General features: G+C 50.1%; 6 protein-coding genes across 6 annotated transcripts; 4 read left to right on the forward strand and 2 right to left on the reverse strand.

Moving 5' to 3' along the window:
- Positions 1-311: 311 nt before the first annotated feature.
- Positions 312-1245, forward strand: STEHIDRAFT_48580 (uncharacterized protein; the record flags this gene model as incomplete). The annotated part of the gene is made up of 3 exons (XM_007299211.1): positions 312-473; positions 535-716; positions 804-1245. 3 exons carry the CDS (start codon positions 312-314, stop codon positions 1243-1245), a joined length of 786 nt encoding a protein of 261 aa, XP_007299273.1.
- Positions 1246-1607: 362 nt separating this feature from the next.
- STEHIDRAFT_29499 (uncharacterized protein) lies at positions 1608-2258 on the forward strand (the record flags this gene model as incomplete). The annotated part of the gene is made up of 3 exons (XM_007299154.1): positions 1608-1650; positions 1714-1894; positions 1976-2258. Coding segments are annotated over 3 exons (507 nt in total), but the record flags the coding sequence as incomplete, so codon positions are not given.
- A 3757-nt stretch (positions 2259-6015) lies between these two features.
- Positions 6016-9793, forward strand: STEHIDRAFT_107771 (uncharacterized protein; the record flags this gene model as incomplete). The annotated part of the gene is made up of 13 exons (XM_007299886.1): positions 6016-6147; positions 6204-6306; positions 6365-6515; positions 6571-6679; positions 6736-6843; positions 6903-7183; positions 7441-7474; positions 7538-7721; positions 8092-8254; positions 8467-8514; positions 8659-8986; positions 9039-9223; positions 9262-9793. The coding sequence occupies 13 exons, from the start codon at positions 6016-6018 to the stop codon at positions 9791-9793; spliced, it is 2358 nt and encodes a 785-aa protein (XP_007299948.1).
- Positions 9794-10138: 345 nt separating this feature from the next.
- Positions 10139-11648, reverse strand: STEHIDRAFT_165541 (alpha/beta-hydrolase). Its single transcript, XM_007299887.1, has 6 exons — positions 11297-11648; positions 11130-11218; positions 11043-11065; positions 10844-10984; positions 10250-10763; positions 10139-10171 (listed from the first exon to the last, which is right to left on the reverse strand). The coding sequence occupies exons 1-5, from the start codon at positions 11630-11632 to the stop codon at positions 10309-10311; spliced, it is 1044 nt and encodes a 347-aa protein (XP_007299949.1). The 5' UTR covers positions 11633-11648; the 3' UTR covers positions 10139-10171; positions 10250-10308.
- A 786-nt stretch (positions 11649-12434) lies between these two features.
- STEHIDRAFT_118297 (Phosphoenolpyruvate/pyruvate domain-containing protein) lies at positions 12435-13829 on the reverse strand. The gene is made up of 3 exons (XM_007299888.1): positions 13640-13829; positions 13428-13564; positions 12435-13363 (listed from the first exon to the last, which is right to left on the reverse strand). The coding sequence occupies exons 1-3, from the start codon at positions 13772-13774 to the stop codon at positions 12715-12717; spliced, it is 921 nt and encodes a 306-aa protein (XP_007299950.1). The 5' UTR covers positions 13775-13829; the 3' UTR covers positions 12435-12714.
- Positions 13830-19131: 5302 nt separating this feature from the next.
- STEHIDRAFT_165543 (uncharacterized protein) lies at positions 19132-20461 on the forward strand (the record flags this gene model as incomplete). Its single annotated transcript, XM_007299889.1, has 2 exons — positions 19132-19871; positions 19931-20461. The coding sequence occupies exons 1-2, from the start codon at positions 19137-19139 to the stop codon at positions 20459-20461; spliced, it is 1266 nt and encodes a 421-aa protein (XP_007299951.1). The 5' UTR covers positions 19132-19136.
- Between the last annotated feature and the right edge of the window lie 913 nt (positions 20462-21374).

A 21374-nucleotide genomic window follows, 5' to 3' on the forward strand; every position in this document is an offset into this window, starting at 1 on the left:
CGACATGCTGCAGTCATGCTGCTTCTTCCCGTCCCACGCCCAACGCGCAGTGTCCATGCACTGCTGGAAATAGTTGACAATCCACGGTATGAAAGTGACGTTTCGATCGAGAAGGTACTTTTGACGACAAGGACACAGCGCTTACAGTGAAGTCACCGATATGTGCTTAGTACGCGCGGGAGGGCGTACCATGATGATGGATGGATGTATGCCTCGCATATGAGCCCATGGCCCTCTCAGCGTTAAGAGGATTGAGGACCGCCGTCTTTGGGCCCACCGTTGCTCTCTATCAGATTCCAACTGCTCACACCATGACTAGCATCTATCAGGATCCACCCACTATCAAATTTATTCAAACAGCGTCTCATCCGGAGGAGGAAGTGTATGCAGATTCGAAGGCGCCGCCCGAGGGCGGACAGCCCAGCGCGCGCGTCCGTGACGAAACCTTTTACTTTGAGTATACCATCTTCGAAGTAAGTGTACGAAGCGACCTCCCTGGTCATTGATTCGACGATACCAATGCGGTCGATCTAGGTCGATAACGTCCTATTCAAAGTGCCTCGCCAAGAATTCGCCGCGAATGGGGTTTTCGTCGGACTATTCGAGCTTCCACAGGCTGACTCCGACGTAGAGGGAAGGGACGATGAGCACCCGATCAAGCTTCCTGGAATGACGGCTGTGGATTTTTGTGGCTTTTTGAAAGCATTACATCCAATGTGAGTTTTCCGAGACATCGCGTACATTGAATTGACCGAGAGTGAGTGTGGTGGTTGATACTCATTGGACACCACATGCCTGCACAGGACGAACGAGCACCCAGCCATCACCAACCGCGCAGAATGGGTGTCCTGTCTCAAGCTCGCCACCCTGTGGCACATGGACGCACTCCGCAGAAAAGCCGTCCTCGAGCTTGATCGTCTGACCTGGGACCCCGTCGAGAAAGTCGTCGTCGCAAGGGAGAGTAGTGTATCGCGCTGGTTGATCGAAGAATACGAAAAGCTGCTACGGAGATTCGACCCGCTCACTGTCCCTGAGGCAAATGTTCTGGGATCGTCGACAACGTGTCTGCTTTACGCGGTGAGGGAACGAAGTTGGAATCATGCGGCGTCGGAGCATAGGAGGTATGGCGAGTGTGGGTATCATGCTGTTTGGGATCAGAGGAAGAGGTTCGATTTCGTGGGAGAGATTCATAAGGTATTTAGAGACGAACTTACCCTAGACGAGGACTACAAGTCACCCGTGTAACTTTGAATACGGTCAGCACCTCTTCTATTGTGACAGGATGTTTGATATCAACTTGTAGCCAGCAAAGACCCAGAACGGTAGAAACTATGACGCTCATTGAGCCGGTGCGACCAGCCCTGTCTGCTTGTTTAGCGGAAAATATAAACGAGGCGATGATAAGACAACCCACCTGATGTCAGCTCGTGGTCAGAACTCTCACAAACGCCACAACAACTATGCTTGAGTCTCTTAACCATAAGTACCCATCCTCAAAGGCTTTAGCAAGTTCCCCAAAGATTGCCACCCACTACGACTCCTGTTAAAGTGCCCGTGCCCTATAACTCCACTCGTCGAATAGTATGGAAAGCGGCGATGAAATCGTTCAAGACGATACGTTCTACTTCGACAACGTCGTGTTCCAGGTAAGTCTGAGAATTCTATATCATTCTGTCAAAGTAGTGCTCTCACCCTTTTTGAACTTATAGGCAGGCTATGTTCTCTTCAAACTGCCGCGCCAATTACTGGCAGGTAGTGGAGTCTTTGCCGATATGTTTGCGCTCCCGCCTAGACAAGACGGGCAAGAAGAAGGGAGAGACAACGAGCATGCCATCAAGCTCCCCGGGATCACAGCTGAGGAATTTCGAGGCTTTCTGAGGACTATATACCCCATGTCAGTGCAGTCAATGTCACTTATGCTCTAGATGCGGTGGTATATATGCGTACAGCACTAAATCTGCCTCGCTTTATGCAGGACGTACGACGTTGACGACGTGAGAGTCGCTGATCGAGAGACATGGTTATCCTGCCTCAAGCTCGCCACCCAGTGGAATATCGATCGAATGCGCAAGAAAGCGATCTGTAAGCTCGATCAATACGGGTGGGATGCGATCGACAAGATTGTCACAGCAAAGCGATATCATGTCTCGCGGTGGCTGATCGAGGGGTACATTGAGGTGTTGCAGAGGCATCGTCTATCCGTCGAAGAGGTGAGGCGATTAGTGCCTATATTCGGAATGGAGACCGTCTGCCTCCTCCTTGCGGTGAAAGAGCGACGCTGGTGTTCTGTAATGGAACAATACCGTAGCGTTAGCGAGCAACGACTTGATCAGTACAACTTCATACAAGACGTTTGCGAAGTTTTCGAGGAGGAACTCAAACAGGACGAGGAATATATCCCACCGAAAAATCCCCCACCGAAGAATCCCCCGTATTTCATGAAAGGTCCGTACTTCAAGCTTCAATGATCATGAGACGTATTGCTTTTCCTTATTCTGCATTCTGAATCCAGATTGGTAACGATTGCCGCGAGTCGCAATCTGAAATAGCGAAGAGTAAAGGACAAGGCTTCAGTGATGTAACTTCGCGCGCTTTAGTAGGACATTGTAGGAGATATGCAGTGAAAGTTCGCCGCCTCATCATGAGGTATCACTTACAGCGACATTCATCTCAATGCGGAAAAAAGTGTTTCGAATTTTCATGTTGCCACGGTCCCGCCACGGCTCTCGGAGCAAATCGGAGCTTACCGCGCAGGGGCCCCTATTGCAGAAATCCGCGCTTGCGCCTCCGCCGTCCGACTTGTCAAGTCTGTCCTCGAACTTCATCACTTCTACCTCGATTCTCTCCCGCTGGCTCATAAACATTGCATTGAACCTACACACTGGCACAACCCCCTTCGTATGGCGCGACACTGCATCGAGAATGAACGCTGAACGGCTACGCTAGGCGCTCTTGTCCGCATCAAGCTCGTTCGCCATTCATGCATCCGAAGATGAGTCACATTGGAGGTGGAGGTAATGAGATACGGTCCAGGATTTCTCCAGGGTCAGCAATGGGCTGTGTAGTCGGGCGCTCATGTCTTTGTCAAGGTAAAGTGTTGTTCAATAGCCCTTGTATTTTATCTGGCATGCTGTCGGAAAAGTGAACGACGCGATGTGTTCCGATTGTCTTCTATACACTCGAGTATCAGCCCACTGGGCTGATTTGAACATCCCCGAACCTTGACTTGCTTCAAGTCTTCTTGTACGTAGGAATCACACCATCGTAGTCGTACGGTTCTTGTAGATGTGGCTTGGCGACGCACGCGTGAATATACATACCAGTGCGAGTCTGGTCTCAGGTTGTGATATACAGCTACAACACCAAAGCAAATCGGTCGCGCCAAATGCCAATAAGTCTATGGGAGGTTGGCATCTGGGGATGCTGGGCAGAATCCTTCGTATGTGGACAAGCTGGACACAGCGCATCAGGGAATGCTGTCCCATTGGCCTCCAGACGCCACAGCTGCGTGCCATCTTGCTGGTGCGGTTGTGATGTGGTATGCTGTGGCACCTCCCATCTACTGATGCGCGACTCAGGCTGTATATGGCTCGATTCAGAGCAAGTCCTTCACTGATGCCAGACAAGCACTCAGTGATACCACGGCACATGGTTGCACTTTGTGCTCAACGACAACAGCAATCAAACTAGCATCAATTCACTAGTCTCTACCGGTTCGCGTCCTAATGTTCCGGAAGCTCGTTTACTCACCCGTATGTCATCCTTCTGATAGATCCCATGCATTCATCTGTCTTTGGGTTTGACGGCCGCCAGCCAAGCCGAGTACTGGTATGCTCAAAATGTCTACAGCCCCTATAGGTCTTCCACCATGATACTCATGAAACAGATCCATGGCTAAACACAAAACCCTCTATCCTCTTATCCTCTTTCCTCCTTTTGAGTGGTCTGAACCACGATCCTTGTTGAGCAGGTCATTTGGTCGTAACAAAGACATGCACATGGGCCTCCACTACTAAAAACATGCTACAAGATAGATTAACTGATTTCACTCTTCGATGCTAAATGTACAACAAGGTCTGCGAGAGTTTCGTTGTGTCGGAAGGGACTGTTGATATGTCCTTTGACTTAGACACAAGCCTGCAATCTGTCTGTCAGTGAATGGAATGCCAACCATCGCAAAACAACGCTCACGCCGGTACCGCAACAATTAGTATATCCAGCTGACCCGCCGCAAGCGACCCAGGCCGTGGGGCAGCTTGCTCCATCAAAGACTTGTATCTGCATACGTTGGTGGGTCAGTAAGGAACAAGAGTTTGAGCAGGCTAGTTGACTTACGCAGCCTTCTGGTTGAGGACTCGGATTCGGAATCGCAAGAACGGGAGCCGCGATCACGAGAGAGGAGACGATAACGACGAGTGAGTGAAATTGCATGGTTGAGCTGAGGCTGTAGCTTTCTTTGGATTTCGAGTTGGTTGAAGTTGGTGAGGACTGCTGAGATCTATATCGCTGAGCACACAGGGCTTATATACGCTCGATTCTTGAATTTGATCATGCCGCCCTAGATTCAACAGGAAAGTGTGCGTACTCTTAGGTACTCATCCTATGACTGAATCTGATGAGTCAGTTTTTGGGGCACCTTGGGGGTATCCTCAGGCTGTGGCAGCTCCACCAGTATCATCGCCACGGGCGTTTAACGTGTATAAACGACAAAGTTGACACAGTGTGGTGTATCAAACATCGCAGAACGTGATACCATCTCCGAGTCACCATCTCTTGATATCTCCAACTCACCAGCTTGAAGCTGTTATCTTCGACGAAGTTGACACGGTGTGGTGTATCAAACATCGCAGAACGTGATACCATCTCACCATCTCTTGATGTCGCCAACTCACCAAGCTTAAATCTATTATCGTCGACGAAATTGACACGGTGTGGTGCATCAAACATCGCAGAACGTGATACCATCTCTTCATCTCTTATATCTCCAACTCTGCAAGCTATTATCTTCGGTTTTGAGTGTAAATATAACTCGTACCGAGGGGCTAACGCACCTCGAGGCTCAGGTGCCCTCCTTCGGCGAAGATGCCGGCCAGCATGCGACCAGCAACGCTCCGCCCAACTCCACCACAAAGTTGAACGACCACCGCTCGATCAAATCCCCACTCCCAATGCTGTTCCTCTAGGCGCTTTGTACCAGGTAGGTTAAATTTGTGAGGGGCTTTGCCATCCCTACTTAACTCGGTTTTCGCCAGGACGATGCGACAAGACTGGACTCGCTTACTCTTGCCAACATGACGTCCATCCAGTCGGTTATGGTCTCCCTCCCCACCGAACAACATGGTGAACTTTACCAGGCCCTTGCTAACTATGTGTACCACGACATGGCCCCCGCGTTTATTCTAGAGAGTGTAATGTTTGGTATTATTGTCCAAAACTTACAGAACAAATGACCTGGGCTAATCTCGTACACAGGAATGGCGTCATTACCTGGCATTTTTGTCGTCTATTATGCCATGTAAGTTTGCTTTACGTTCTCGCATTTCGTACCACTTATTTGCCGACAGCAAACGGTATTCTTTCCGAAACTGGGGAATGATGGTCGCATATAGTTTTCCTGTTGCATTGGCCTGCGCAGCTTTTGCAGCTCACTGGGCGCTGTCGCTTCGGGCAATATACGAGATGCCTATTCTCTTGTACGCTCCTTGGCTGATTTTCGGCGAGGTACTGCGTGGCTGATGAATTGGCGCTAGATTCATCTTTCCCAATTTCTGGGTGGAGGCCGTATTCTTTGGCAAGTCCATCGCTTTTAGGATGTTTCTTGTAACTAATGCGAGGCGAATGTGACTGCATCAGGCGCTCTAAGCACACTCGTCACTACTATATACATTTTGTTCTGGTAAGTATTGCACACCAGCTCACGCAGTGGACACCCAGCTTAACTAGATGTTCTTCAGTTTGGGTGCAGATAGGCGGCACTCTATATCGAGCAACGTTCTCTTAGCGACAGTGACTGGCATGTACGCATCTGCCTTGATGCACTTCGTCGTTGGAATATACAGCTGGATAGGCGAGGGACTTAGCGGGTACCAGCTGCTGACATCCAGTTCTCCAACAGGGAGAATAATATTGGCAACTCTCACCATAAATGTGCGCACCCTATTATCACAAAACTAATCGTTCGGCTGAACATCACGATGTTTTAGTCTATCTTTAGCGATGCTGTTGCTCTTTGGAGGGCCTGTGTCGTTTGGATGAATCGGCCGATCATTGTGATTGTGTCCGCGGTGCTGCTAGCCACGGGTATAGGTAAGCAACGCCACCTTTCCGTGCGATTCGTGAAGTTGATTATGGGTGGATGACTCAGTGTCAGGCATCGCCAACCTCGTCCTTGTCGCCACGAGCTCTCCGGAAGTACTCATCTTTGGTCCATACTACGATTGGCCGGGCATAGTATTCCTCTCATCCTCACTCTTGTCCAACGCGTTCTCAACGGCGGTCATTGGTTTCAAAGCTTGGTACGTACAGTGATCGTATGGAATTTCATCGTTTGACATTCTGAATATGGATCAGGTCTCACCGACGGCGACTGCGAGGACACCTGTTTAGCTCTCGACGGACAATGGCCGAGAAAATCCTCATCCTCTTCGTGGAATCAGGCGCCGTTTTTATCTGTATATGGGTTTGTACATCATCCGCCACACATCGCAGGTTCAATTTATTTACATCTCCCGATAGGCCGCTTACATCGCTCTCGTGGTGAGGTTCAATACCTTGGGAGGTGTCATCATTGGAAACCAGCTTGTGCCTCTCTACGCATTCCATAGCGCATTAATCCAGATCATTGTGAGTTCGACATTGTTGGCGAAATATCTTTTCGCATATTCAATGTGACTCTTTCCTAGACCATCTATCCGACAAGCATCATACTTCTCGTCGTCTTGGAGAAGAGGCAGATCATGCGCGGCGGCAGTACAACCTCCAAGACTTCGTCTCCTCAATTGGATTACAAACTCCCCCCAATCGTGACAATCAACACTATGGTCCACACCGAGCCTGAAGGTGTTATCGTCATCGGACACGATGCGTTAACTGCTGGGTCTTCTCGAGATGACTTTTCCGGTGGGCATAAACCGAGTCAAGAGGAATCCAATGTAGAGAAGCGGAGTGAAGGAGACGGAACACCGTAAGCGATTTGGGATTCATCGTAAGAGAAAACCAGCTTCAAACTCTCGCATTTCCTTCGTCCACTTCCCCGCCGATCGTCGTATGTTGTTGGCTTAGCAGGGTTTCTTCGTTGCAAGCTTTACTTTAACTACGTACCATACGCTGCAATATGATATGTTATATGAACATCCATTCGTTTGACATGGACCTGGGTAAGGAGGTCGTTGGGATATCCTCACTTGTCGAATAACATGCAAGGCGAAACAATCGTTAAAGACGATACGTCTATTTCGACTATGTCGTGCTTCAGGTATGCCAAATAATCATCGCTCGTTCTCCCGGAGTAGTGCTCTGACCTTCTTTGAACGTATAGGCAGAGAACGCCCTCTTCAATCTGCCACGGCAATTACTGGCAGGAGGAAGTGGAGTTTTCGTCGATATGTTTGCGCTTCCGCCCGGCGAAAACGGCCAGGAGGGATGGGATAACGGGCATCCCATTAAGCTCCCTGGCGTCACAGCTAAAGATTTACGAGGGTTTCTGAGGACCTACATCCCATGTCAGTACACTCACTGTCTGTCATCTGTGCTGTAGACGAAGACTAAACCCACCTAATTCTATCCAGGACGCACGATGCTGCCGCCGTCAAAGTCGCTGATCGATAGACATGGACCTCCTGCCTCAAGCTTGCCACACTCTGGAATATCGATAGAATGCGTAAGGGCGCGTTCGGCTGCCATCAACGTTGCAGCGTTGCCCCGCCAAAACACGAGAGAAGCGCTGCAGTCCCTAAGCTTCCCGACGGCTCACGGGTGCAGTGTTTCTCAGCTGTTTGGCAGAGCAACGCTGCATCGTTTCTGGTTGCCGAACGCGCCCTAAGAAAGTGATCTGGAAGCTTGACCGATTCAGGTGGGATGCGACTCGACAAGATTTTCACAGCAAAGCGATAGCATGTCTCGCGGTGATTGAGCAGACGCGTAATCTGACCGTCGAAGAGGTGATGCGATTGGAGCCTTTATTTGGGATGAAGACGATGGGCCTCCTCCTTGCGGTGAAAGAACGAATGCTGGTTTCAAATATCGGTCGTGGAACGTCCCAAAAATTATGCGAGGGACATCCCAAATCTTATAAAGCAGACATAAGATTTCATACAAGACGTATGCAGTGTTTTTGAGGAGCTGAAGCAGGATGAGGAGTACCAACCTGAGTAGAACGAGGTCGTGGGGTGGCCGCGGTCCGATTGCACAATCACGTCTGATCTACGACTTTGTTTGGGTCTTTTCTATGACTGATCTTTGCTACAGGTCAATGGAACCAGTGGAAAACGGGACGACGGCATTTAACGAGGAAAAGTAACGCGTGAACGTTTTAGAAACACGCACCACTATAGCGAAAGGAAGAGACATGTATTGACATTCGGGCGGTCTCGCATGGATGCGCCACAACATTAACAATGACCTACAATCGAAACGATAAGCGGTGCGATTTAATATTAGCATGGTGGTGGCTCATATACTCTTCGGATGTATCGGCCCAGGCGAGGATACCTATACGTTGCGCACCCATGACCCTAAGTTTCAACCTTCGCCGAGAGCTGCTACCATCTCCTATCATCCACCAATTTCGTTTACACCCTCCCCAACGACTTCGCGTATGTTTTCTGCCGCACCAGGGTCTTTCAGCGTGGGGCCGTTCACCTCTCTTCCTACAGCTCAAGAAACCGAGGGTGACCCTAAGGAGCGTTCCGGCACTGCTGGGTCGCAAGGCGAGACGAGCACTATCGTTCGCGACGAGACCTTTTACTTCGATTGCGTCGCGTTTCGAGTAAGTCCTGCCACCATATACCTAAAACAAGCCGCTTACTCCCCGTGTGCAGGTCGAGAACGTCCTCTTCAAGCTACCGCGTCAGGAGCTGGCCAAGAGTGGGGTGTTGGAAGACATGTTCAATCTTCCACAACTTGATCCAAATCACGCCGAGGGCAGAGAGGATGAACATCCTATTCACCTTCCTGGAGTCACAGCCGCCGAATTCCGTGGATTTCTGAAGGCTGTCCACCTTTTGTGAGTCTCACAGCTACTGAACTTCGTACTGCTTCAAGCCACACTAGCATTAGTGTGGCGTGCGATGGGAACGAACGGTCACACTTACCTCTGCTTCCCGCGACTACCAGGACATGTGATGATCCCAACGTCGTCGATCGTGGCCACTGGACATCTTGCCTGAAGGTGACCACACTGTGGCAGCTGAATGACATACGAAAAAGGGCCATTGCCGAGCTTGACAAGTTGGAGTGGAATCCTATAGACAAGATCGTATTGGCGAAAAATAATAGGGTCTCCCGGTGGCTCATAGAGGAATACGAAAGGGTTATTAGGGAGGACCTTTTAGACGTCGAGGCAGTGAATGGGAGGTTAGGTCGAGAGATCGGGATTACGACGACTTGCTTGCTATTTGCGGTCCAGAAACGGGGCTGGCAGCAGGCGATGCAGGGAGCTTACTATACGGAGGAAGCAATAGTGCAGCAGAAGCAGCTTGACTTTCTAAAGTGCATTCGCGAAGTATTCGAAGATGAACTTAGCCTGGACGAGTTTTATGTTCCATTGGAGAGACCTGTAGATTACGATGTATGATCGAACATTGTTCAGGTCCGTACTGCAATGATCATGGGACGTACCATTTTCCCTCATTCTGCATTCCAGAGAAGTGATGACTCGTATGTAGCGATCGCCGCCAGCCACGATCTGAAATACCGGAGAATACTTAAAAGACAGGCTGTCAGTGATGTGGCTTCGCGCGCTGTCAGGGCATTGTAGGAAATAAGTATACCGTGAAAGCTCCCCGCCTCAACATGAGGTATCACTTAATTTCGGATGACGAAATGGTGTGACACATGATGGAGTATATGTACGCCACCTGGGGTATGCACCCAAGATTGCTCGCAGACAGCATCACTGAACCAAACTAGTCCAATACGGGTGAATTCATACAAATATAAGCTCCTTATATGGCTAGATACGGTTTTGCAGCAGGAAGAGAATATTAGCACGAGTCTAATCCTAAGCGTGAAACTATAGACGGTGACTCACTGATATTCTGGATACAACCGAACATAGGATAGCCTAATTAAACATCTTACATCGAGGCCTCACGCACGAGTGCTACCAGCCCCTGCACCTACACTCGATGACGCCACAGCAGCCGGAGTATTAACGCCAGAGACCAACGCCTCCTCCCAAAAGAACTCGATCAAAGCTTGCCTCATCTCCTCCGTAAATTCATGCCCAACTCCTTCCTGCAGCCTGACCTTCCTCCTACCTTCTCTGCCTACCTCCATTCCCTCGACGAATGCACTTGACGCGTCCCATGGAACCAACCTGTCCTTTTCCCCACTCAAAACTAAGATCTTCTTGCCGATGAATGGGTTGAGTGAAGGGTCGGACGATTGGTAGAACGAGGGGAAATCGGCGGTGATGCGGGAGAGAAGAGTGGTTGGAATATATGGGGGTGCTAGAGGGATGGAAGCCTTTAGAGCACGGGGAGCGAGCATTGTGAGATAGGCAGGGCAGCCGATTATAGGTATACCAATGCGGAGACGTGGTTCTAGTGTGATAAAGTGTCACGAAGAGCTGGCCCATAAGTATAAGTCGGAAAGATGCGACGTCAATACAATCTCAACGTACCGTTCGCAAGAAGATACCAGGTAGCGTGACCACCGAGACTGATGCCTGCCACAGCCCAATGCGCTACCATTCTTTCGCCGTTTGGGAAGAGATAAGCAGGGAGGAAGTCAATGAGGAAGGAGACATCTCGTGCTGTTCCATCTGGTCATTCGTCGCGTCAGTAAACTGGCGGGTTGACAATGAAGTGTGAGCTGCTAACTGTATATCGCGTACATGTCAATGCTGTGGCGCCAGAGCCCGGGTTAGCGTGAGGCCATCGCGTTCGATATATGACGAATGGGCTCACGCGTGTCGTTCATTATGAACAGAAGGATCCGGATTCCATGCATTGTTCGCCAAAGGTTCGACCAACCTACCTCCATGATTGCGCTGATCCTATTTTTGCACAAGAACATGACCATCGGCTCAGGTCTCCTTCCGCAGCTTTAGAAGAAGGAAAAGGAGGTCACTCACGAGAGTCACAACGACAAAGTCTCTCTGCTTTCCGCCCTGCCCCTTCACCTTCTGCTTCTTGCCTTCAGCCCAAAGAACCGCGTCTCTCGCAGTCTTCTCGATACTCTCCATCTCCATAGACCCTTGTCTCCCGTGCAGCACAAACAGCGCGGCGATAGGCTCTTCGGGGCATGGCTTCCCAAAGAGATTAAGCGACGCGAGGGAGTAGACATGCGTATTGATTCCTCCAACATTGAATGTATCACGTCGGACTGGGTCAGCGTCAAGAGCAACGGCCGTTGTTTCGGAAAGGGCACTCAGAGTCTTCCCAGCGAGAGTGGATGCGGCGGAGGACATGATGGTCGTCGTTGATAAAGAAGCCAATGGGTGAGAGCTACCGAGAGAAAGATAGCAAATGACGGATTTGGTCGTGGATGACCATTACGGGCAGGCTATTGGTATCGAACCGCGCACAGAGCAGGTTGGAATCCGAGAAGTATCACGATTATATTCGGCATTGCGATGCAGTGTTAGAAGGGGAGGACTTTACAACAATTTCTCGATGCTCGCTGGAGCTCGTTGAAGTCTGGGGAAACAAGCTGGAAAGGAAGCAAAAATGTGCGCAGATATTCCGGCCCGATTCCGGCCCGTATCGGCTATTGTTTCTTTCTCTCGCCACCGACTTGGAGACGCCACATTCACATGAATTAAGCTCATGTACATGTATTAATATTAAAACCTCTTCACAGGATACTTTGTGCTGCATCCGAGGGTATCGAAGATATCAGTGGCTAGTACCATTCTTCACAACAGATATCCTCTTCTTCGTCCTTTTCCCTTCGACTCGGACAGCGAGCCCGCATGCCTACTGTCCGGCGTTCCTTCCGCTGCTTCCCAGCTCATCGCGTTTTAGCCAGGCTATGTTCGTATATTGCGCCGTCCCACCCCATATATGATGACATGACTTAACTCTATTTGTTTCGCATCCGCCGCTAGCGATGACATAAGCCTTGTCGCAGTCTAGTGGCTTGCCAGTGCCATCATACCAGACTGCGTTTATGCGAGCATGGTCCAATAGATATGATTGACAGGTCGGTTTCGGCATACGACACCGACTGATCTACGGCTGCCGCCCATAATCAGCTTGGCCATGAGAGTAAATAGACCCTGTTATGCAGAAAAGTAACAAAATGTGATAGGAATATTGATGACTCGGAGCGTGTGTGATCAACAACCGTCTAAGAATCGGTCAAAGAGGAGAACCGAAGACTGACTCCAGAGGAATTGAAAACGTCCGAAATACAACACTGGAAAATCAAGAGAGGAACGACAAGAGCAACCCATACAACACAAAGAAACGAACAGAAGGACCCGAGAAAAAATGAACATAAGAAAATATCATCTAATAATCATAAAACAAAACCGCAGGTCAAAGGCCATCATGCCGCCTTCAAGCTCATACCTCCAGCCTCATCGTCAATCCTCATCAGCTCATCCAAACCCGCGAGCTTAAACGCCTCTCGCACACCAGCCCCCTTCGACAAAGTCTGAACACCGGTCCTCTGGAAGTCCGCGAAGGCGTTTTTGATGCCCTTGATCGCGCCCTCAAACGCCAACGTCGAGAAGATCATGATCCTGTATCCCATCTCCTGCGCCTCCTCCACCGTAATCTGTGGCGAGACGCCGCCAGCGACCATGTTCAACAAGCACGGAACGCCGCCGGGCCTGTTACCCTTCGTCTTCATCAGCGCGCAGAGGTCCCTACCCTCATCCTTCGTCAATATGCCCTCCAAGAGAACAATATCAGCACCGACATCCACGGCCTTCTCGAGTCGCCTGACGGCCTCTTCGTACCCGTGACCCTGACGAGCGTCGGTACGAGCGATGATGAGCATGTCGGAGCCGATGCGGTTGCGCGCGTTGACGGCGGCGCGGATGCGGGAGAGCCAAACTTCCGTGGGGACGATGAGTTTGCCGGCGAGATGACCGCATCGCTTTTCCTGAGCTTGATCCTCGATGTGCATGGCTGCGACACCGGAGCGAGCGTAGGCTTCGGCCGTGCGAGAGTTCATGATCGGGCCACCATAACTATACATCAGAAATCACAGTCAGTCGGGAATTTAGAAGTATGAGAGGTGAATAGACGACGAACCCAGTATCGGCATCAGCGACGAGAGGAATAGTGCGGTCGAGACCGGCGATCATGTTCGCGTTCGCGTGCATGTCATTGAATGTTGCGATGGCGAGATCAGCCATACCAAGGCGGGAGAGAGACGTGCCAGCGCCAGTCTACAAGAGAACCGAGTTAGTAAAAGAAAGTCAAACAAAACCCGGAAAAAGAGAGGGAGTTGTTGAACAAATCACCATGTAGACAGCCTCGAAGCCCATAGAGATAGCGATACGAGCAGACAAGCCATCATACACTCCAGGACAGACGATGAGATGGTTTGGGTCCTCAAGGAGCTGGCGCAAGCGGGTACCACCTTCGGCGACGGGCATGATTGATGGTGGATAGAGGGATAGGAAGAAAAGGTCGTTTAGGTGTGAGACAGAGAGAGGGAGTCTCAGGGTGAGATGGAGCGGATAGGGAATGAAAGATGTGGGTGAAGGGGATCGAAGGGAGGATGCAAGAAAACATACCACCAGCTAGAGGGTTTATATGGTCGACGGTAGGTCCCTGTTTACGTGACCCGAGCACCACCAAATGACCGGGACAGCTTGGCGAATCCTCGCCAAGTGAGAAAGAGAAGAGCCCGTCCAACTTGGACATAGAGGGACCTTGTCACAGCGTGGAGTCGGACGTGGGTTCGGGTGAATAAGCGCTTGGCATCTGTCAGTCAATCGTCTGTGTTTGCAGGGAAGTTTACTTCGCCTGTCCGCTGTGCTGGAGGTGTGAACGGAGGAGGAGTTCAAATTCCCATTCTGATCAAGGTCGTTCGGTCAAGGCGAAGGCGTGTCGGAGAATATGCGGGTGGTAGGATGCCCGGTAAACATCCCGCATCTAGACCGTATACCAGCTCAAGCTCCCTGTCAGAGGAACATGCAACCCCGAGCGTTATGACTGAAGCCTGAAGTCTAAGCAAATGTGTCTTGTGGAATAGTGATATGTAAGCTTTGCTGTTTCAACATATACTAACATTCTGAGCGTCCATCCGAGTACGGCAAGAGGACTCCGTCCGGTGTCTACAGTCAATAAAATACCTCACTGGCATAGTGAAATGGAGAGAGATCGTGAACAATTATTGTACGCGCCTCTCTGCACATCTCTGTATACGATCGTTTTCCTATCCTTTTGGGGTAAAGCGTCCAGTCAAAACAAGAAAGCGGTTGTGCAGCCGCCAGGAAGCACGATGGAAGACATGGCAGGAGTTATGTATGAGAGCCATGGAGGTCGGAGCGCCATGAATCTGAATGCAAGAGAGCACAGGCTTCGCTCGCTGTTTGAGATGTTCCACCCCGGTCGTGATTTGCAGCTCCTTTGCCGGAACAACAGAACGAGAAGGCAATTCTTTGATCTCAGGGGTCGCGCTGCGAGCGAAACCTGTGCCGGTGATAGAGAGTGGGCGTGAATCGGTACCTCAGTAGTAGCGTGATGTATTGTCGAAGGCATTTTCTTGCTCTGTGCTCTGGCACCACTGTGACGTATATTTGGAGGATTGAGTTCCTGTTTCAGGCCGCGGAGCAATGGATTCCCAAAGTCTATAAGTATATCTGATAAGATGCGGTGTTTGATGCAGGAGGCAGAAATACCTACAAGATTCTTGTCCCACGCTTTCGCCTAGATACCCGACGCATCCAGCGTTTTCACTAGTATGATATTAGCCAATCGTTGTCCACTAGAAGAAATGAAACTCTATGAATATCCTAAAATTAAATGCCAACAAACGAGTAGTGCCACCTCATGTATCACTCGGGCGGCGTGAATGATACGAGGATAATGAAAAGTTGACGATCGCGACAGCGTTCAAAAAGACTGTGTGACTGATTCCACGCAGTTACGGCGCCGGGCTAAAAAATCCACACCCAGCAAGAGAAGTCCAAAAGTAGAGGGGCTGATTAGCGCCAATATGGTGGTAATAGAGTGAACTCCGTGTTGATACGCTCCCTTAAGCTCGGATTTTCGACCGCGCAGCAACCTGCGCGAACCAGGTACTACAAGACAAAGGAAGCCCTGTTCACCACCCTCGGCGAAGTTTCCCCTGGGTAGCTAGCTTGGCAAATAATCACATCGGGCTGCTCACTGTAACTGGTACCAGTTCGGTAGCCCATTGTCTGTGAGAAAGACGCTTGGCAACAAAGTTCGAGCTAAATTCACACGGCAGCGCGCCTTAACGAACCTCTTGGCAGAAGAGGCTATTTGGTAGTAGAAGGACGATATCGAAGGGAAAGGGCGTCCATGACTCGATATGGCAGGAGCACACATTTTATCATGAGGACCCGTGCTCTATGATGATCCGAGGACGACGCAGCTTGACAATGAACCGATAAAGTAAAATGGATAAACGCTCGGACATACCAGATCGGATATACGTTGTCCATCGCGCGTCGATTGGTGGAGGCCCGACTTCTTGATGGGAAGGGTGGTGTTCCTCGGGGACATATTCACTTCCTCGTTCGATATCTGCTTCTTCATTAACGTAAGTACCGTTGTCGACCAACGTTTAACTGCTAAACAGAGCGCTTTGAACATGGCTTTCAAGCAAAGGAAACATGAAGGACAAACTGTTCATAGCTGTTGATCGATTTTGACAACAAAAAACATGGCTACACCAAAGTGGTTCGCCGTGAGAGGTACCAAGAAGATCACGGATTAGATATCGCGCGGCACCGTCACCGCCTCTACGTACTAGGCAGGTTCTTTGCTCAGCTGTAGGAATGGACTACGGTCCAGCATATGCTCCCGACACTTGGCAGGTGCGGGAAAGGTTCCGGTACCCGAGCATGTTCGAAATACTATAACCTGAGAGAAACGCAAAATGCCTAGAAATGACATGGACTATGCGGTGCTCAGACCCCCAATAAAACGTGTTTAACAATGATATGTGGATCTTGCATTGAGGTGAATGATAGAGCAGAGCGGCTGCGCCGACATTACCAAAAGGAACTGCACCCAGCGGCGCAGATCAGAAACAAGCTTGCGAGACCATGAAGGAGACACGAAAGATACGTCTACAAGAATGGTGAACGCCAACAAGCCAGGTTGGTCCACAAATTTGGTAGCCTTATCTTCCCTGTGGCAATGTCAACCATGAGCACGTAACTCCTTGAGGACCGTTATGAGTCATGTAGGGATTGTTTTTCTCCTCTAACAAGATTCTGCAAGTCCTCGTTTACCCCATGGGTAACCTCGGAGGAACAGCGACTGCAAGAGAGAGAAGATGGGTCGAGTGCCTTGACTGTATCCTCGAAGTACGCTACCAGGCCTCAAGAATTGACGGCATCCTGCCTTCCTACACGTATAAAGATAAGTTGGGAAGCGCACTAGATGGTGACGAGTTCGAGTGGGGTCGTCGGTGGAGAAGAGACGCTACCACCATGGGGGGCATACATTAGCCAGTGAACCCAGAGCTGGCTGTAAAGAGCGTGCGCTGCGAATCCTTCGTGCGAAGACCACTACCGTGTTCAGTCCTCAGGAACTTTGATATATGACGAAACATGAGCACGATCCTCTGATCTGGTCTGTGAAAGGGTTGAGATTCGTGTACTGTAGCTTCCCCGTCGGCGATTGGCATCTCCTAAGGCAAAGGAGGATTAGGATTGACAGCGCAGACGCTGCACATAGGATGAAACCTGATCTTTCAGAACAAGCCTAGGATGCGCCCGCTCCACAAAAACATGAGTGCTCTGTCCGTCACTCTATGTCAGACAACTATGTGCCCCTGTCAGTAGTGCGTCATGACTGGAAGATGTACCGGGCGTAAGTAGTGGGCATATATGGAAGAAACGAACCTGCTGTAAGTCCAGTTAGCCGATAGGAGCGCATGCGAGAATCTTTGGACATGTATAGACAACTTGCAGGAGGAGGGGAGAGCAGAAAGTAATGTGATGGAAAAGAAAGAACAAGGGTAAAAAAAATCGAAGCGGCGAATGAGATGACTCAGCGCACCCGGTTATTCCCGAGGCCGGTCCGCCACTTTCAACTTCGTTCCTAATTACGCCACAATGCATACTCACCACCCGCCGTCGACTAACACGGCCAAAAGGGCTAAGGAATATAGCATGAATGCACAGGAGCTTACGTCAATCGTATCTTTTAGGAAGACAACCCCATTTACCGCTTCTACCGAAGTCTCCAAAGGCAAACCGCCACATCTTTCGAAAGGAAAGCTCACCATGAGAGCTCTCCACTCCGTAGCGATGCGAGACAAACTCCCAGCCAAGACAAGTACCTGTCTGACGCTATGTCCGCGGCATACGAAGGAGATGCGATGTACCTCTGTTGAGGCGCCATTGCTTACGATGCACTTGAGCCAAGTCAAGCATCATTACTCGGTGCAGCGTGTGACTTGAACAATGAGATTCTTAAGTCTCGACGTAGCCCGACCCTGAGGTATCGCCAAGGATATGTCACCAAGCGTGTTCTTCCCCCCGCTCTCTACCTCGCGAAAAGCCAAGGGGCAGGCATATAGTGGGGCGTACCTATGTTTTCCTGTTCGACGCGGCAAAATGTTGAAGGAACATCTTTGAGACGCTTCAGCCAGCAGGTACACAGAATGAAATACTGCGCCAAGGCCAAATATATCAATAGTATGATCTTTAGTAGCCTACCTGACCCACCGCTGTCATTGACAAGGCGCAATCCCAGTGGTGGAAGCCGATAATACCCACAAGAAGAGGAGTCATGATACACAGCAGAATGAATTCACTTGACGTATGTATGGTGAGGATGGCATGGGAAGTGACGGTAGTATGAAGTCATCCCCTACTACTTGGACCATGTTTGATTGAACAAAATAGAGCCTGAGAGATGATCAGGAATGAGGAGACTCCAAGGAGGTACAGCACGGCAGCAGAGAATAGATGTCAGGTAACGCTCGCCGTGAGCAGACAATCAAAAGCAGAAGCCTGAGATACGAGAGACTAAGAAGAGCATTGTGAAGTTTGAGCATTGTCCCTAAAGAGGACGAGAGCATTATGCGATTCGAGGCTGAGTTCGTATACCCTGAAACCCCGCCAGGTCGCCGGATAAAATTACTGTGCGGAGCTTTTATCCCATGTCCGGTTACTTGAACGGGTCTACACGGCCCTATAATACAATTCACCGCTGGTAGCCGTATCATGTTTGTTGTAGTTTGGTTGCGGTAGAAGACAAGGACCAGAATAAATCGGTGTTGAGTACGGCCGCTGGCGCACGCCAAGAGCCACTTTCTTTCCACTACCTTCGGATGCCTGGGATTTTCGGTTCTTCTGATAGCTCCCGGGTGAGCAATCTGATTCCAGAACGCTTACTGAAAGGCTATCCACACTGAGTAGCTAATAGCTGTCAATTAGTCTTGGTCATGAACGACGAGTAGTAAGTTAGTACTAAGTACTTAGCCTCTTACGCAACTCTTACGATAGCCCATCCGATTCTAATGAAGCAGAACGCAAAGCCCTTGCCTAAAAGTGTGCAAGCTTAGAGACAACAGGTGACATGAGCAGGAAGGAATCATATGCTCGTCGAGCCTAAGAAGAATTTAGCATGAATTTACGCAGAATTATGCGCTATAGTCTCGCGGCGCCACTCGGCCCCTCCCGGCCCGCCCCGCCGATCACCTAAGGAGCTTGAACATTCTTGACTTTTGATTATTCACAACGCTCATCGTCTTTGCTCGTTCAAAGCCCAAACGTCTTACAGGCTTTCAGTCTAACGTTTGACATCATGCTCATGGCAATCTCACCGCTGCAGCCCAGTGGTTCCAGTCTATCTCAGTCATCTTCTCGGGTTTCGTCGAGTTCCCCTCCAGATCCTCAGCAATTCAGAGTATCACAGATAAATCCAAATACTACCTTATGTCTCGCCTGCTCCTCATCGCTGCCTCCGCGTCTTATTAAACACTCCTCAAACTCTTTGAACTCACCGGCATCGAAGTCTACCTCACCACCGCTAGTCGAATTCAGTTCCGAAGTCTTCCTTACACGATGTTGCGGTAGACCAATATGTCCCTCATGCCTTGAACATAATCCGAGACTTGCGAGGTATGATCCTTGTTTGGCGTGTCTTGGTGGTGTAGGTGCTGTGGGGCCGAGGTCTCAGGGGAAGAGGAAGGTGGATAATGGAAGGAACGTAATTGAGGTGGACAACATAGACGGTGCGGTCAGGGATGAGGATGTGTTCGCAATTGGCGAAGAAGAGGAAGAAGAATATGACGTTGTAGGAGAGGCGGCATCGTCGACCCCACCGCCTGCCTACGTCGAACTTGGTGACGAGGTCTCGCAGCCTTGGTCGACTGTCAAGTCTAGCAGTGATCCTACAGGTGGAAAGACGAGCACTCGAGAAGGTGATGCTTCTCCGAAAGAGAACGACGACGCACAGGCACCTTCAACTGCACCGTCCAAGTACTACATCAAGCCAGGAGATACCCTGAACGGTATTGCTCTTCGATCTGGTGTCGATGTACGCCTCGTCTTAGTCTCATATGCTCAAATATACACTAAATAATCGTCGTTGAACAGGGCCGCACTCTCTGCCGTCTGAACAACCTCCCTTCAAGCACCCTCACCACGACCCCTCACCTTCTCCACACTCGTAGCTTCATCTCTCTCCCGCCCTCTCATAAACTACGCGATACACCGTCACAGCTCGATCCAGGTACGCAATCTGAAGAGACTAAGGAGCGAGAGAGGCTGAGGAAGTTGGAGCAGGCGCAGAAGCGGTTTCAGTTCGTGACGAAGGAGGTGGACTGGAGAGTCGCGAAGGCGTATGTTACTCTCGCGGATGGTGATGAGGGTGGAGATGATGACAATCAGTCAAAGGAGGGCAAAGATTGGAAGGAGGCTTCGAGGAAAGACAAACATGGTTTAGGAGAGGGAATTCGAGATGAGGTAGAGGGAAGAGCGGTGGATAGGTATCTGGACGATGACGAATGGGAGACTAGGACTGGTGGAAAGATTGACATCCAACGGTTCCCTGGGTCTTCCGGGCAGGCTAGCAGTAGCCGGGGAGGCGGTGATGGGAATGGTCGTGGGGGCTGGTTTAGGAAGTGAGACCTTGTGCTATGCAAGATCATTCTTTGCGTCTCGCATGAATGGACGAACTGTGGTATGATCCATACCTACAGTACACTATGAATGGAACTTGAAGGTCATTCGATCTCTTTAGGCCCCGATCGGTACGCCAGCTACGGTAGGATAGGATAGGGTAGGGTAGGGTTTCGGAGAAATGGGCGCTGATAAGACAACAAAGATGAGATATGTCGGGCTCCAACGCCGCTCATCTAGCCGATGCCGTCTTCGCCGATGTGGCCCGCAATCAAGCCCACCTGTGAATATGCCTACTCCGAGTTTAATAAAATTCTGAAAATTGATATAACGAAATCCTATCATTAACAATGATTTTAGAGATACAAATATTGGTACATAATAGGATACTAGATGCAAGAAAATACTTCTTTGGTATGTACCTGGTCCGTTTAGGAGCAGGTTGTGGACGTGGACGAAATCGCTACTCGCCTTCCAAAACGGGGTAATTTGCATCTCCCACGCTGCCCGTTCCAGAGCTCGGCAAACAGTAGTGGCGCGGTTCCCGACGTCATACCCATCTCTTGCTCGTGTCTCAGACTCTCACTGCAAAGCTTAAGACGACTCCTTCACTAAACCTTTTTTGAAGTTCATCGACGCTGCGTACCACGACTTTCTTCCCATCTCTTTCTTGTTTCTCGAGAATGTCGCCAACGCTGGTAGTTAAGGGAAAGGAGTCCGGCAAGGCCCGTATTTTCCGGTCGGGTACTTTTGGTACATTGACAGTGCTGCTCTCCGTCCCTCATCGTGAGCATTGTGGACGACAGGTATCGCCGAGTCACTCATCCTGCTCATACATAACAGTTATTCAATGTCCAGCCAGGTCAAGGTGCGTATATCTTATGAGAGCCCCAATTCCCCTATATCAGTAGCATTACTT

This window comes from Stereum hirsutum (genome assembly GCF_000264905.1).
Source record: "Stereum hirsutum FP-91666 SS1 unplaced genomic scaffold STEHIscaffold_2, whole genome shotgun sequence".
Taxonomy (NCBI): Eukaryota; Fungi; Basidiomycota; class Agaricomycetes; order Russulales; family Stereaceae; genus Stereum; species Stereum hirsutum.

Bases quoted from the DNA above. Each gene is read 5' to 3' on its own strand.
- STEHIDRAFT_165541 (XM_007299887.1), bottom strand. From the start codon at position 11,632: ATGTCCTCCGCCGCATCCACTCTCGCTGGGAAGACTCTGAGTGCCCTT. The intron at 10,985-11,042 runs GTTAGCAGCTCA...ACGAATGACCAG, and splicing joins TGACATGTACGCGATATACA to ATGGAACAGCACGAGATGTC. The intron at 10,764-10,843 runs GTACGTTGAGAT...TTATCACACTAG, and splicing joins CTGGTATCTTCTTGCGAACG to AACCACGTCTCCGCATTGGT.
- STEHIDRAFT_118297 (XM_007299888.1), bottom strand. From the start codon at position 13,774: ATGCCCGTCGCCGAAGGTGGTACCCGCTTGCGCCAGCTCCTTGAGGAC. The intron at 13,565-13,639 runs GTGATTTGTTCA...GTTCTCTTGTAG, and splicing joins GCTTCGAGGCTGTCTACATG to ACTGGCGCTGGCACGTCTCT. The intron at 13,364-13,427 runs GTTCGTCGTCTA...TCTGATGTATAG, and splicing joins GTCGCTGATGCCGATACTGG to TTATGGTGGCCCGATCATGA.